We start from the raw sequence: 13,975 nt of genomic DNA on the forward strand, positions 1-13,975 counted from the left end.
ATTGAAGGCGTGCAGATTCGCCCTTCAGGGATAATCCAGTGTGGGGCTGATAGTGGGCAGGTGTGATAAGGGCAGTGGGCCCCGCCTGTGATAAGACCTTCCATTAGACGGAGCAGAGTCGACCAGACGGAAGAGTGTGGTCAGCCTCTATCTCTCTTTTCTCAGCACCTCCCCACACAACCCACTGCTCTGGTCCGAACCTGTTTCCCCTTGGTGTCCCATCTCTCATGGACTCATGCCCTCAGATCATGATACTTATCAAACTTTCTGACTCTGTCCAGTAGCTTGGAAACACACAATCTGCGCATAAGTGCAATTTTCGTCAGAACTAACGAAATGCGAAATGGACCATGATACGTGAATATGACGCTCTTGGGCATCACAGGGGATCTTTTAAAGACTGTAATGCCAACTTGTAGGACTTTATAAAGGAATTAAGTAGGATTTGAATCAGCGGAATGAATCATTGTGAGTTCTTACAAATACTATGGCTGTGACTGGTGGAGATATGACTCAGGTTGCAGCAGCAGTGCAGGATTAATCAAATATACCTTTTTATTTTAATGCTACCCACTGACATTATTCTTCCTCTTAATGGATTTCATATTCTAACCTGTACTAGATGCATATGTAGATTCACAGTGGAAACCAGTAAGTCAAGACAGCCAAAGGATTAGATTAATGAACACACAGCAGTGTAGTAATATCCTGTGTGTCTGAGGTTGTTGAAAGTATCCCAAAATGCCACAAGTGTTGCCTGCAAGGTGGGTAACAGGATCCAGCTGGCACACTCTCCTGGTGTGGTCATCAGTGTCTGCTCTCCCTGTTCCTTCATCGCAGAGAAGAGGACACACAGAGGTCACCAGCCAGGGGAGGAAAGTTTCCAAACTGACTTCACTTTTGGCTTTGATGTCTGATGATTACGGTCACTTAGCCGCATTTCATAAAAAATGTTCCAGAAGAGACACACAATGCTCATGTAAGCATACAAATACTACAATGCGGGAAAATCCAACACTAATAATTTGATTTAGTCAAACATTATGTGTGTGAGTCTGTTTGTGATTTAAATCATCATAAAACAATCCAAACCGATTAATATATGAACATCCTATTTACAACAATTGTTGATGCAGTCTGTATAGATCATATATCTGCTTACTGCCCAGACACTAGCCAGCAGCACTGTTAATACTAACATGCCTCAAAATGACACAGACAGTGTGATGAAAAGCTTTGCTTTGACAGGGAAGAAGATTAATCAACAAAGAAAGATCCAAATCAGCAATCAGCCAAAAAACTCTCCAATCTCATAAATCTTTTATCTCAGCTCCTGTGTTTATCTAAGTATAAGCATGCACAATGAGGGAATATCCTGCATGTGTGTACACACTGAGCCTGATTCTATACTCTTCTATCTTGATCTATGCAAGAAACACTATTAAAAAATGCAGAAACAGAGAGAAAGGGGTGGGAGGAAGGGAGTTTAGTCCCCTGACTATGAATGCAAAGGTGGTGAATAAAGATTCTGAACTCATTTTCAATGTGTGCATTTATGTTTTTAATTTTAGTGTAGTGTGGAGCTAGAAAGGTGTGAATTTCCATATTCAGGTTGTGTAAACCATTATTTCCCATGTGGCAGGGTAAATAGCCAATGGGGTTTCTTGGGTTGCTGTGAGCCCTATGAATTTTAATACCTCTGTCTAGTCCCTGAGTCTCTGCAAAGGGAGAATTAGCAAATACTCAAGGTGATGCTCAGACTCGCTCTGCATATTGTAGATCCCTTTTCACTCTTTCCTTTTTACCCCTTCCCCATTTTTTTTCAAGCTTTTCCCTCACTCGGGGGCCTAATGAGCTGCGCTTCCTTGTTATAGTATGTAGCCAGATGTGTTGTCACAGCTGCCAATGCAGTGCCATGGTGTGCGACACAAATCCACATAAGCTCACACATAGGGGCCATTGCCAGCTCGTCAAAACAGTAATGATGCAAAAAGTGTCTGTGTTGTTCCATCCTGCTCTGATCTCTCCCACCACCAACTGCCCCGTTCCATCACACTCTTTCTCCCTCACTTGAAGCACAGCTTGCCGGTATCTCCTCTGAAGTTGCACAGTGTTGGGCCTCACGTTCTATGCAGGGACCCTCAGATCCAGGATCAATAGCGGCCCACAGGTCTGCTGTTGAGCTAGTGAATCGGTGAAGTGGCTACGTGCATGTTGTTGCGTGAACTGTAACGTCTCCCTTGGCTAACGAAGGCAAACAGACTGTGATGCAAAAAACTGCAACAGAAAAGCCCATTATGGTGCGGAAGCAAACATACTGAACTGCTTCATCTGGAATCAAAGTAATGCAGAGACCAAGAAGTGGTGCTCGGAGCAAGAGAGGAAAAAAGGGAGAAAGAAAAAGATGAAGGCAAAAGAAGAATTCTTAGTGCCCATCAGTGGGTGAGAAGAGGGGAAATGGGTGAGGAACAAAACAGAGCGGAAATATCAAAAAAAAAAAAAAAGTGAGAGAGTGAAGACAAAGGTGAGAACAGAAAGGAGGGTGACAAGGGAGGAAAGACAAAAGGGAGAGAAGCTGCATGGTGCCAAGTCCTGTGTGAAGGACACTGTGATGTGTCCCTTCTTCTAATGACTCTTACATCTGTTAAATCATTCTGCTTGTTCTTCTGGGGCAAGAGTTCAGGATGACCCCTTGTTGTGAGGGCTTGAGCCTTGTCACCTCACCCCCATTTTCTGCATCCAGATGGAGCTGCATCTCCTGATCTCCAGCTCCAGCCAAAGCTGCATCTCAACCCCAGCACTCTGCTCTTAAAGCAGGTAGCCCAGAATCAAACCTCATGCAGTCTTTAAGCAGATGGTCCCCCTTGGCTGACTAATGAAAACTGGCTGCACATGCATTGCAAAAGATTCACGGCCTGTGGAGATGGCTGTTTTCTCAGTCTCCCTTGCCTGTTTTCTTTCTTTATTCCTTATATTCCTCTTTAGAATTTCTCTTTGGCTTCCACTTAAGGGTTCCTTTTTTCTTCATTTACAACTTCAACAGCCATAAATTTGCTTGAAAAATGCAGAGCTACTCTTGTCCTCACGTTCCCTCCTCTGTAGCGCTCCACTTTTCTCTGTGTTGAACAGGGGGCAACAGGTGAATTAAAACTGTGGAGTGTGAATAGGGGTTCTACATGTGAGGAGAAAGAAGCAGGCAGTCACAGCGGGACTAATTGTTGCCGACGCAGAAGTCAACGGGCCAGAGAGAGAGAAGGAGGTAGAAGGAGAGGCAGAGAGAGAGAAGGAAAGAGGGAGAGAGATGCCGTCCTCCTGATTGGAGCAGCTTCATCTCTCCGGGGAGGAGAGAGAAGTGTTGGCTGAGATGCTGAGAGTTCATCTCTCCTGCCACCTGTACAGTAATTGTCCTCTATTCTGTGAGTCACTTGGATTACACCAGGCATGGGCATGCAAATGAGGAGCTGAAAATTGGCTGCCTAAAAGTCAAGAGCAGGAAACATCAAAGTTTGCCAAGGTATGTGGTACAATTACCATAATAAAAGCCACAGCAGAAAATTGAACTGAAATAAGACTTTTCTTGCTAAAAAAAAAAGAAAAAAAAGTGAAGTTGGAGAGTCAATTAAGGAAAACATTACACTAAAATATTTGTGTGTGTGTGTGTTTACCTGGTAATGCATGAGAGTGTTGAGTCTCTTCCAGTCATTTTCAATCTTAGTGGTGATGTCTTCATCCTGCAGCACCACACGAGCCATTCGCCCCTGACGCCACTCTGACGACACAAACACACACAATAAACCATAAACAACAGCCTCCTGCAAACTACACAACACGGTGAGCCACAATGAATATCATATGTAGTGATGTCATTGGAGAGGTTTGATGCCATGTATTTAACAAATGCATATAGTAAATGAAAAAGTCCCTGCACTTCTATTGCTCCATTTAACCATAGTTTCATTCCACAAAGCACTTTCTCATTCACACCTAAATGTTGCCAGAGGTGCTATGCAAGGAGCGACTTGGGGTTCAGTAACTCACCCATGGACACTTTGGCATGTAGAAGGTCTGAGATATCGACCACTAAAGCATGAAATGAACACATTGGTTATTGGTTTTTGCAATGTCTTCAGAACCAGTTACCTTGTAGAAAAAACTGAATTCTTACAACACAAACCAAACTGTCTCAAACCCCAGTGGAATGCCACCTTACAAGACTCACAAAGACAGCTCTCCACACATAAAAATGAGTAGATATCAGCAGCTGGTGCTCTTGTACGGCTCTCAGCATGTGTACTCATCTCCCAGACTTGGATTGACACGCATCTTAATTAAACATTACACACGAACAATTGCAAGATGTATATGCAGGAAGCCTGCACGCTTTAATTGGTACTTGTGTCACATACGCAGCAGTTGGCCCATCAGGGTCAGAAAGAAGAGAGAAGTGGAGCAGACAAGACAGGATGAAACAGCGAGCTATGAGAAAATCACCTCTTTTAAATGAGAAAAAAAGGGAAGCAGGGATAGAGACCATAAGCAGTGCTGGTGGAGGGCAGGGGCTGATGGGTCATGGTGGGCTAATGAAATGATAATAAGGATGTTGACAGGGAAGTGGATAGCAGCCATTGTGGGCCTCATGCTGGGAGTGATCATTGATTTTCTCCTTGTTGACTGGGTTTTATTACTTTGTGCATCTGCCAGGTGACCACATGATATGCACAAAACCATCCAACCTCACTCAGGAAAAAATGAGAAAAACACAGAAGCTGTGGCATATGCACTAGTCTTGCATGGCCAGACCATTCTGCAGGACGGAATTAGCATCCTCAGGGGAAACAAATGCTCTGACTTGTTTGACAACTAACAGAGATGCAAACTGCACGGTTCAAATTTGCTGTAAAACATAAAATTTTCAGTGTGGTAGGTTGGCAGCTTAGAGGTTGTTGTTGTTTCATAAATGGCAAGCAGAAGCGGAGTACAGAGCTGTGCAAGAAGCGTGAGCAATGGCAGGCTTATACCTGCAATCTGCATCCGGTAAGTCAGACTACACATGTACATATACAGACATGTAGACACTCTCACACCGACACCATTATTGCAAGAGTGGAGACAGTAGATGGACAGAGACATATTGTGAGGGGATAGATGTCATGCTTATTTGCAGCAAGCAGAGGGGAGCTTTTGTTCTCTTCGCCTATCTGAAGTGAGAGAAAAAGAGAGGAACGGGGGGAATGGGAGGTAAGGTATGGCCAGGCGAGGATGGAAGTGGCAGACTACCAGGGAGGGGAGCCTGGCGTGAGGCTGGTGGTCCAGTCTGTCAGCTCTTACCTACGTCAGACGCAAAAACGCACACATAAAGACAAGCCCACTTCTCTATCTTGATCTACTGTGTCTCATTGGCACTACCAGGCAGTGAAAGCAGCCAGACGGAGGGATGCGCCACACACTGTCAGTCAGATTGATAGAAGGCCTGGCAGCAGCGCACTGAATCTGGTTCGCTGGCTGGGCTGCCGGAACACAGCTTTTATCACACTAATGCACTGATAATCTGTACACATGGCTAGGTTTTCTCTCACTGATACATTAATCTGTGGGTGTGAAGGACTTTACACCTGCCAGCTGCATCTGCGAGTGTCCGGATTGTGTGTTTATGTGTGCGTGGGTGTGTGTCTATGCCATACCGAGGTCCATGTCGACGGCGCGTGGCCGCTGAGAATAGGGCATGTTCTTGTAAACAGCGTCTAGAATCTTCTCCTTCACTTGGGTGATGGTGTCACAGTTCAGCACCTTGACCGGGATCTCTGGGCTGTTTTCATTGTCCGGGTTCACACAGTTTAGGATCTGGAGTGTGAAGATGGGGAGAAGAGGAGAGGAGGGAGAAAGAGTGAAATATCACAGAAGGAAACGAGGGAGTAGAGGAAGAAGCTTGTGGAGTCCTGCTACTGCCTGGACTTGGGTCCAGCTTGAGGCTTTGCCCTCATTAGAGTCTCCTTGGAGCATGGCAGGAGCTTTGAGAAACCATTTCCGCTCTTGCTGGCATCCTGAAATCTAATTTCACACCTTCGGCGGGACACCAATTTCCAGCTCTGCCGGGGTATTAGCACGTAATGAGCCAAATTCCCAGTCAGAGCAATCAGAGCATTGTCATGTCACATGCTGGCAGTGTGAGTGCTGCTTTCTCTGTGTGCCGAGAGGGGTTTGTTTGGTGTGCTCCAATCTCCACGGCCACCTACCCTGATGTTGGACCAACACTGGAATCTGTGGGATCATTAGGTAATTTTCCTCCCACAATGGAAGAAAGAAACCCAACGCAGCACACACAGCTATGGCATCTTGAAATTGGTTTATGGTGAAAAAGTAAGAAAGGAAAGTTAAGAAACTGTGTGTGCATGTTGTAATTTTCTCTGTTCTACTATTTAAAAAGTGTGTGTGTCTTAGCTTGGCAGCATTTTAACTAAAGGGAAGCCATTTTGAGTCAACCTGTGTACGACTGCGAGCCTATTTGCAAGCTTCTTGTGTGTCTGGCGAAGTGTGACGTACCAGGGTTTTGTACTCGATCTGCTGGCGGATGAGCTTGTCTTCACTCAGGGAGTAACGGGCCTCTCCAGTGATGGCGTCGATGGGCCCCTTTTCCATCTGCTGCTTGATGGCGCAGTACAGCATGAACAGAGGCTCCCCAGCACACTCCTGTGAACACACAGACAAACCCACAGACTCACACATGAGAGAGCATCACAGCATAAACAAAAAAAACCAAAACCCAACAGACTGAGAACAAGCCCACATACTGTCAAGTCACACTTTTAATTTAGAAACTTCATAAGACACAAAAGATGCATTTATTTTTGTAAACACACACTCGCACTGCATGTGTTGCTTGGTGCACTAACCTTGAGGAATTTGTGAAGGAGGAAGGCGAACCAGTTCGTGAGCATCTTCTCTGCAACTGACTCAGTTCTGAAATTACATTAAAAAAACAGGAGGGCAAAAAAAAGTCATTTTATGTTTTCTCTTGATAGTCCGCAACATTTATATAATAAGACTGTTCCATATTTCATGAGGCTGTTGGAATGACTTCAGGGAGGTTATCTTGACATCCTGGGGGTGTGCACTCTGCATTTGGTTTTGCTTGTGTAGCGCCTGCAACACTGTGGTCACAGTGAGTGAACAGAGCAAAGAAGGGGCATCTGTGTATGCACGGCTTGCACATGTGTGTGTGTGTGTGTGTGTGTGATTGAGTATGCATGGACGTCGGTGTGAGCAAACGTGTGTGCGTGGCTGATTATTCACGTGTGGTTCAACACAGCGGGACATCAGCAGCTGTGACAAGCCTCAGCTGTTGAGAGAGACGAGTGCTGTCACAGCCAGGTAACGCCTGATCACAGCCAAAACGATCTCCTCTCCTCTCATCCTCCCCCCTCTTCCCCCTGCCTTCCCCACTGCCTCTCCCTTCCCAGTCAATCGCACACGGAGGTGCAGCTTGCTGCTGGGCTTGATTGGGCATGAAAAAACACAAGTGTGCAATGACCTCTCGACTATTTCTACCGCAGAGCACATGAGAGGCCCGTGTGCGCCTCTTTCATGATTTCTGCTCGTGTCTCTCTCAGAATGCCAGACAAGCATCCTCCCTCTTCTGCCTCATTAGCACCATCATGGAACACTAGAAAAAACAGAAGTCAAGCTTCAAAAAAACAAAAAAACACATAATACCAAACAGCCAGGTGGGAATGGTTAACGAGCATGAGGCATAGATGAAAGGGTTAGTTCTGTGCGGACAAGCACCTGAGGTGAATAGCGAAAACAAGCTTCTGCTTTCCTCTTCTGCCTTCTTGGTTTAACCGCTGCACGAGCCTGTACGTGCGGACTTAAATTAAAAATGCCACTTGAAAAACACCAATTCCAAGCTGTTTTGGATCAGAAAATGGGTTTTTTACCAGCTAGTTTCTCAACCACAACATTACTACTCTCGCCAGCTCTTACATAGCTGCTCTACACATTAATCATAACTTAACACACCATGGTAAAGTGCTCCATAGTCTGCACTGCTGTTTGCAAGAGTGTGACAGCTTGTGATTGTCACCTGGCCATCAGTGATCACCACTTGTATACGAGCGCCGCCGATTTAAATGGCAATGCATTGAAAAAAAATCACCCTCTTAATGTAGCAGGAAATTACTGTGATTACTCTGCTGGATGTGATGGAGGGGCCGTACAACACACTGTGCTGAACCGAGGATTAGCAGGAATCGAAGCAGCCAGGTATTAAAGACAAGCTGGAAGGCTTCCGTCTCTTCAATAGGGCTCCGGATGATTATACCTATTCAGGCTCTGAATGGACCTGAAGGGAGATTATGACTATTATGGAGATAATTGTGTTAAGTCGTGTTCGAGGGCTATAAGCAAGAGCGTAGGACCGAAGCAGAAGTCCCAGAAGGATTGTTTGAGCAAGGGAGGTTACAACAGCTAACATTTTAGTCACCGAGACAAGAAAAAGTGTCAGTCATTCTTCCTATCTCATTAAAATGAGATAGTGTAAAGCGTCTCTCTCCTTCTCTTTTCCCCCCACTTGCAGGCAGAGAACTTTCCTGCAGCTGCAGGACAGTGGAGCAGAGGTTCTATTTTGTTTGGAATGATGTGCGGCTGAGTTGTGATGTTGTCTCCCACGCCTGGAGGCTATTCCCCTGCGAACAAGACTGCTGGCCAGTCTATCGGCAGCTCGTTGAAAGGATGGAGAGCTGGGTGACAGCCTATTTCAAGTGTGATGTGCCAGCAGGGGGGAGAAGCATGTAGATTAGCTCACCCAGTTTCAGCTCTAGGATGAGAGAGTAAACACTGTTGAAAAGCTGAAAGCTGCGAAAGTGCACGCTCCTGTACATGTATACGTGAGTGACTGCATCCTCTTTGGTGGCACAAACACAGACTCAGTGCTTCTCTCCTCTTTGTCATTCTGACATATATATATAAATACACAGGTGAGGGTATACATACACAATAAAAGAAAGACACACATACAGTATTCACAAGCTCAACATTGCAATGCTGCACAGTAAAAAGTCTTCCTTTGAAAACATAATAAGCAGCCACAAGAGCCTGAGGCTGTATTTTCACGCAGAATAAACCTAAATGTGTTGTGGATTTTTTTGGACAATACCCCAAATCCCTCTGTAATTGCCCTTCTTCCTCTACAAGAATTCACCATTCTTTACCCCCCCCTCAATACTTACCATGTGCCCCTCCCTGCTGTATGAGACTTGAGTGTGTTAGAAGTTAATGGAACCTATTAAGCATTTTAATAAGCTCAGCAAGTCCCGAAGAAGGAAGTCAAATAAAGCCTTTTGTGCGGGGGCTGTGCTGACTCCCCCTTAATATCTCTCCTCTTGAATGTCAGGAAGGGGGGAGAAACACTTTGTTCTCCTCCTTCTCCTTTCCTTCTTGTCCTCCTCCTCATCTGCCTCCTCTTCCGTCTTTCTATTAATTGAGTTTCATTAATGAACATCAGGATTTCATTATCCCACATAGTGTTTGAGAGGAGCCCCATCGCTGGTCTCCTAATGGCAGCTCGGGTGGAGGGGTGGAGGGGGTGGAGGCTATATTAGCAGCCAGTGGAATGTCTTTCAATGAAACTAATGCCAAACACAATACTCGCTCTCTTAATAATGCTGTACTCCATTGCTCTGCATGGGCGGAAATCTCATTACAAAAACGCTGAGGAGAAAAATAATACAAGATTGAAAAGTCTCAAGGTGATAGAAGCAATGTTCTGTGATTCCATTAAAAGAACATTATAAAGAAGAGAAAAAAAAACTGGGCGAAGTGAGTGGCTGTGGCAAAACTTCAGAAGGAGATGGAGAGAACGGCGAATAGATTTAAATAGAAAAAAGAAGTGGCTAATCTGGGATGTTTTGATGGGGGTCATCTAACACCACAAGAGTGTGAGTAATAATGGACGGGCAGAAGGAGAGGCCAATGACAACAGATATGATGAGAGAAGGAGGCCTGGGATGAGCACTGGAGAGGCAGAGCATGGAGAGAGAGTGAACACAAGAACATGTTTTACTAATGGCGCTGAATACAGTCCAAACATTATGGGATGCTGCGTCAATTCCACTTAGCGCACTGAAGAGTGAGGAAATCAAACACAAAGCTTAGATATTGCTTTCAAAAAGCTTTTAGGGAGAATGAAAGTGTCTGCGAGCTAAAAAATTCTCCCCTATCAAGACAAAGAAACCAGAAGGCATCTGAAATCTTTAAATACCAAAGAGACGAGAGATTCTCTGAAAAACATGCCTCAGAGGAGCACAAGTGCACCCTTCAATCATGATTCCAGGAGCTGAACTGACTGAGGATATTATATCTCTGTTACATAAATGCAAGATAATGCACATGCTGCAATTTGTTTTCACTGGTCTGTTATGATGGCTGGTAAAATGGGATGCAGCACTGAGCTGAGCATAATAGGAAAAAGAGCATGCAGGGCATAACGTCTAGTATGAGTTGTGCAGTACAGTTGAACATTTACAAATTGCCCTTTGGCACTGAAACACATCTAACCAACCATCATACTCAACCACTGACATGAGCCATGTTGTATTCTTTGTAACTATTACGCAAATAGCTTCTTCCTCAAACAAATGGCAATGATTTGTTTTCCGTCCCGCTTCCTCTGCCAAGGGGCTTGTCATATGCATTCATTTTACCTCAGCGATATACTACTCCAGCCTATCCAACTCCTTAAGCAATGGAGCAGAAAGTTGCAATTAATTAAATATTCATGATGCATTTTTGTTATGTATTTATTGATTTGCTGTGAGCATATTAGGTGCTATAAAGTCAAAACTAACGTCAGCAAATGCATCTATCAGATCTCAGCACACTTAACGTGACTGAAGAAGAGGGATGTTGTTTTAACAGCAATTTTATTTAACCTACTTGTAGCCCTGCAGACTACTCAAGAGAGAAACTTTCCTCATTGATTTTTATCAAACATCAAATCAGGCTTATCAAAAATTATTATAGTTTTATCTATAGTTAGAACTTTGTAGTAAGAATAAATGTAATGACTGTAGGCAGATATAAATTAACTTAATATTATGACTCTCAATAAAGTACAGATAGTGCATCAGCAATTAAATGCTCAAATATGAAAAACACACTATCAGAAGATTATCTGTCCATGTGAGAGGCAGAGAATGTGTGAGAGGAATGCAGAAAAAAAAGGTATTTTGGAGGCAGAGATGCTGAGAGCCAAGCAGAGATGCAGAGTTAATGTTAATCAGAGGGAGAGTTTCCATGCAGCATCTTTAACGTGCTGCCCACGTATCTTGGAAATTAATCTGTGGAAAGCATTTAGAACCTCCATTTAATCTGCTGAATTAATGTATTTATTAGTTGTCTAACTGTTGAATCCCGCGCGTCCTCCTCCTCATTTTTCCTCTCATCTTCCCTCCTGTCCTCCCCTCTCTCTTGTGTGTGGTGGCGAGTGATGGCGTTGCACTCCATCTTCTCGCCACAAAGAAAGGGGCTCAATAATTAAGCCTCTGCCTTTGCTGGAGAAGCAACATAACTCTGCTGCTGTGTCATAGCCTCCCTATGCGCCTTGTGCACATACTGTATTCATGCTCTCTTACAGTGTACATTTACACTACAGTGTTTAGCACTCAGACTCTGAATATATCCGATTGTACAACTTTAAATGCACCCTGTAGAGTTTGCATTGTTAATTAAAACGCATCAGTCGCTGTCTTGTGTCAGTAGTTGTATTAAAATGCCAGTCAATCAACAGCAGGTAATAATCCTTTGTTTTTCACTCGTTTGTTTACAGTTAAGCCCCTTTCAGACATGCAGCTCTTTACATTAATCTGATGGCAACAGAATGTCCCAGCTTCACATCTGAATGAGCATTCTGCTCACTTTTCCAGAAAAGTTGCAATCTTGCTCAGTCAGATCTGGCAACTTTTACATATCGCTTTCATCATTTTGAACTGCATACCATCACATTTACAGATAGACACGCACAAGCAATGCACTTATAGTTGCGTGAAATATTTTTCCACATTTCAGCACATAGTTTGCTCCCAAAATCCAAAAACATATTTTCTCATTCACTTTGCATTACAATTTCTATCTGTTGAAAAAGCTGAAATGTCCATAGAAATGAAACTTGACTGCCATAAAGACAGACATGTCAAATTAATGTGACTCACCAATAATGAATGTAATGTAGGTATTCGTTTAACATTAACATCAGCTGAAACCCATTTGTTGCTTACAGCTGTTCTGTAGGAGTATTTTCCCTTAATTTATAAAATACCTTCAGCATCAGAAAGCAGCAGGAACCGTATGCATTTATGCAAATACAATAACAACAATAACTTCATTAATTATATAATCATAAATTGACATGGAGGCAGCACAGGTCAAGATCTAAAAGTAAATGATAATGCGTACTTTTCTTCACATCAGACAGGTAAGCTGCCACACACAGAATTACAGTAGTATTCATTCAATTACCATCACAGCATACCAGAATGTTTAGTGTTTACTAAACCAAAAATAATGTAGGTTAGTTAGTTACTTGCACATCTTGATATGGGTGTTATTAGTTTTGATTTAGTCTTTTGCTTATCAGTGCATTATTACTCATCACACATCACTTGATTTGCCATTCTCTTTTGCCCGTATGGCAACTATTGCATATGCACACACTGCGACTCTCTCCACCAAGTCATGTGGCTATGTTTGAAAAAAGACATAAGAAAGATTAATGTAAGGGTGACCTTCCTGTGTCTGAATAACAGCCATGTTACGCATTCAGACTTGATGTGTCTTTCAAGGATAAATCTGGTGATACTCTACATGTTTCTTCCCAGAAAAAGGTCAAAACCAACAAATACATTTCCCTGGTTTGGAAAAGCTTTATATCCTTAAGTGCTACAGAGTCACATGGCAAAAATATATAAAACACACACACACACACACACATGCACACAAATGAACCACAATCTTGCATGAGGTGACATGTGCCATCACTGCAATGAACGAGGTCACGGTAATGTCTTTAGAGTAGATGCTCCTGCACACTGTGCTGCTGCACCAAAACTGTGTTTTATTTCATCTTTTAAAAATGAAAGGATTATCTGCAACCTATTTTTAGACACTTACAACTGTTGTAACAAATGGCTTTGGGGCCAGGAGTGACAGACTACAGCTCGGAAAGTACTGAGAGACAGGCTACTGCTGTGTTGGTTTTGGTCTTCATGGCTGTAGGTACCATAAATGTGCATATAGAATATAAGCAACCATATTCTTTAATAATGTAGACACACTGTGCATATTAAACTTTGATTACTGTTGCCAGTAACATGGGATGAGGATAGCCTCCTAAAGGACATGATAGATAGAACTATTTTTGTATCTTTGTTTGTAATGCTTCTGTGATCATGGTTTGAGCATGCTAGCCTGTGGACGTGTTCCCCCCTGGAGGAAAGTATTCAATGACAGCTGAGTGGAGAAAGCCTCTTTGCTACAACTCAAACGTGTCTTGGGATGCACTTTCAACCTACTGTAATATAAATGGGAAGAGGAAGTGGGCTGGCTGACCCGCAGGTCCTTCCTGCATGTTGGCGCTCTCAGGTTGCCATGTAAACTTCAACCTGCAACTGAAAGTTCACCAGTATTTTATCTAGAACAACATTCAGAGTGGCCGCTGCTTCAATTAATGCACGTAGACCCCTGGGCTCTAGTAAAGCCTGCACAGCTGTATTCATAGCTTCAGTATGTTAGTCCAACACATCCTAACACACAAAATGTGGACATGAGCACCTACACACACAGATGCATTGCAAAAAGCACAGGGATTTATTTACATGCTGCTAATTTATTGCAACCAGAAAACGGAGAGGGGTCTTAGCTGAAAAAATAGGAAGTATTTCAGTATCTTGTCATATGCAATAAGAGACTGAGGAGAGCAGAGAGA

General features: G+C 43.5%; 1 protein-coding gene across 3 annotated transcripts in view; it reads right to left on the reverse strand.

Moving 5' to 3' along the window:
- plxna2 (plexin A2) overlaps nt 1-13,975 on the reverse strand; it is a 173,157-nt gene that overhangs the window by 13,206 nt on the left and 145,976 nt on the right. For all 3 annotated transcript variants that reach the window (XM_035958021.2, XM_023293175.3, XM_035958066.2), the window contains exons 23-26: nt 6,891-6,957; nt 6,541-6,687; nt 5,682-5,841; nt 3,666-3,769 (exon numbers count right to left, since the gene is read on the reverse strand). In XM_035958021.2, the coding sequence (XP_035813914.1) occupies nt 3,666-3,769; nt 5,682-5,841; nt 6,541-6,687; nt 6,891-6,957 (478 nt within the window). The remainder of the gene's footprint in view (nt 1-3,665; nt 3,770-5,681; nt 5,842-6,540; nt 6,688-6,890; nt 6,958-13,975) is intronic.

The sequence above is a fragment of the Amphiprion ocellaris genome, chromosome 8, assembly GCF_022539595.1.
Source record: "Amphiprion ocellaris isolate individual 3 ecotype Okinawa chromosome 8, ASM2253959v1, whole genome shotgun sequence".
Taxonomy (NCBI): Eukaryota; Metazoa; Chordata; class Actinopteri; family Pomacentridae; genus Amphiprion; species Amphiprion ocellaris.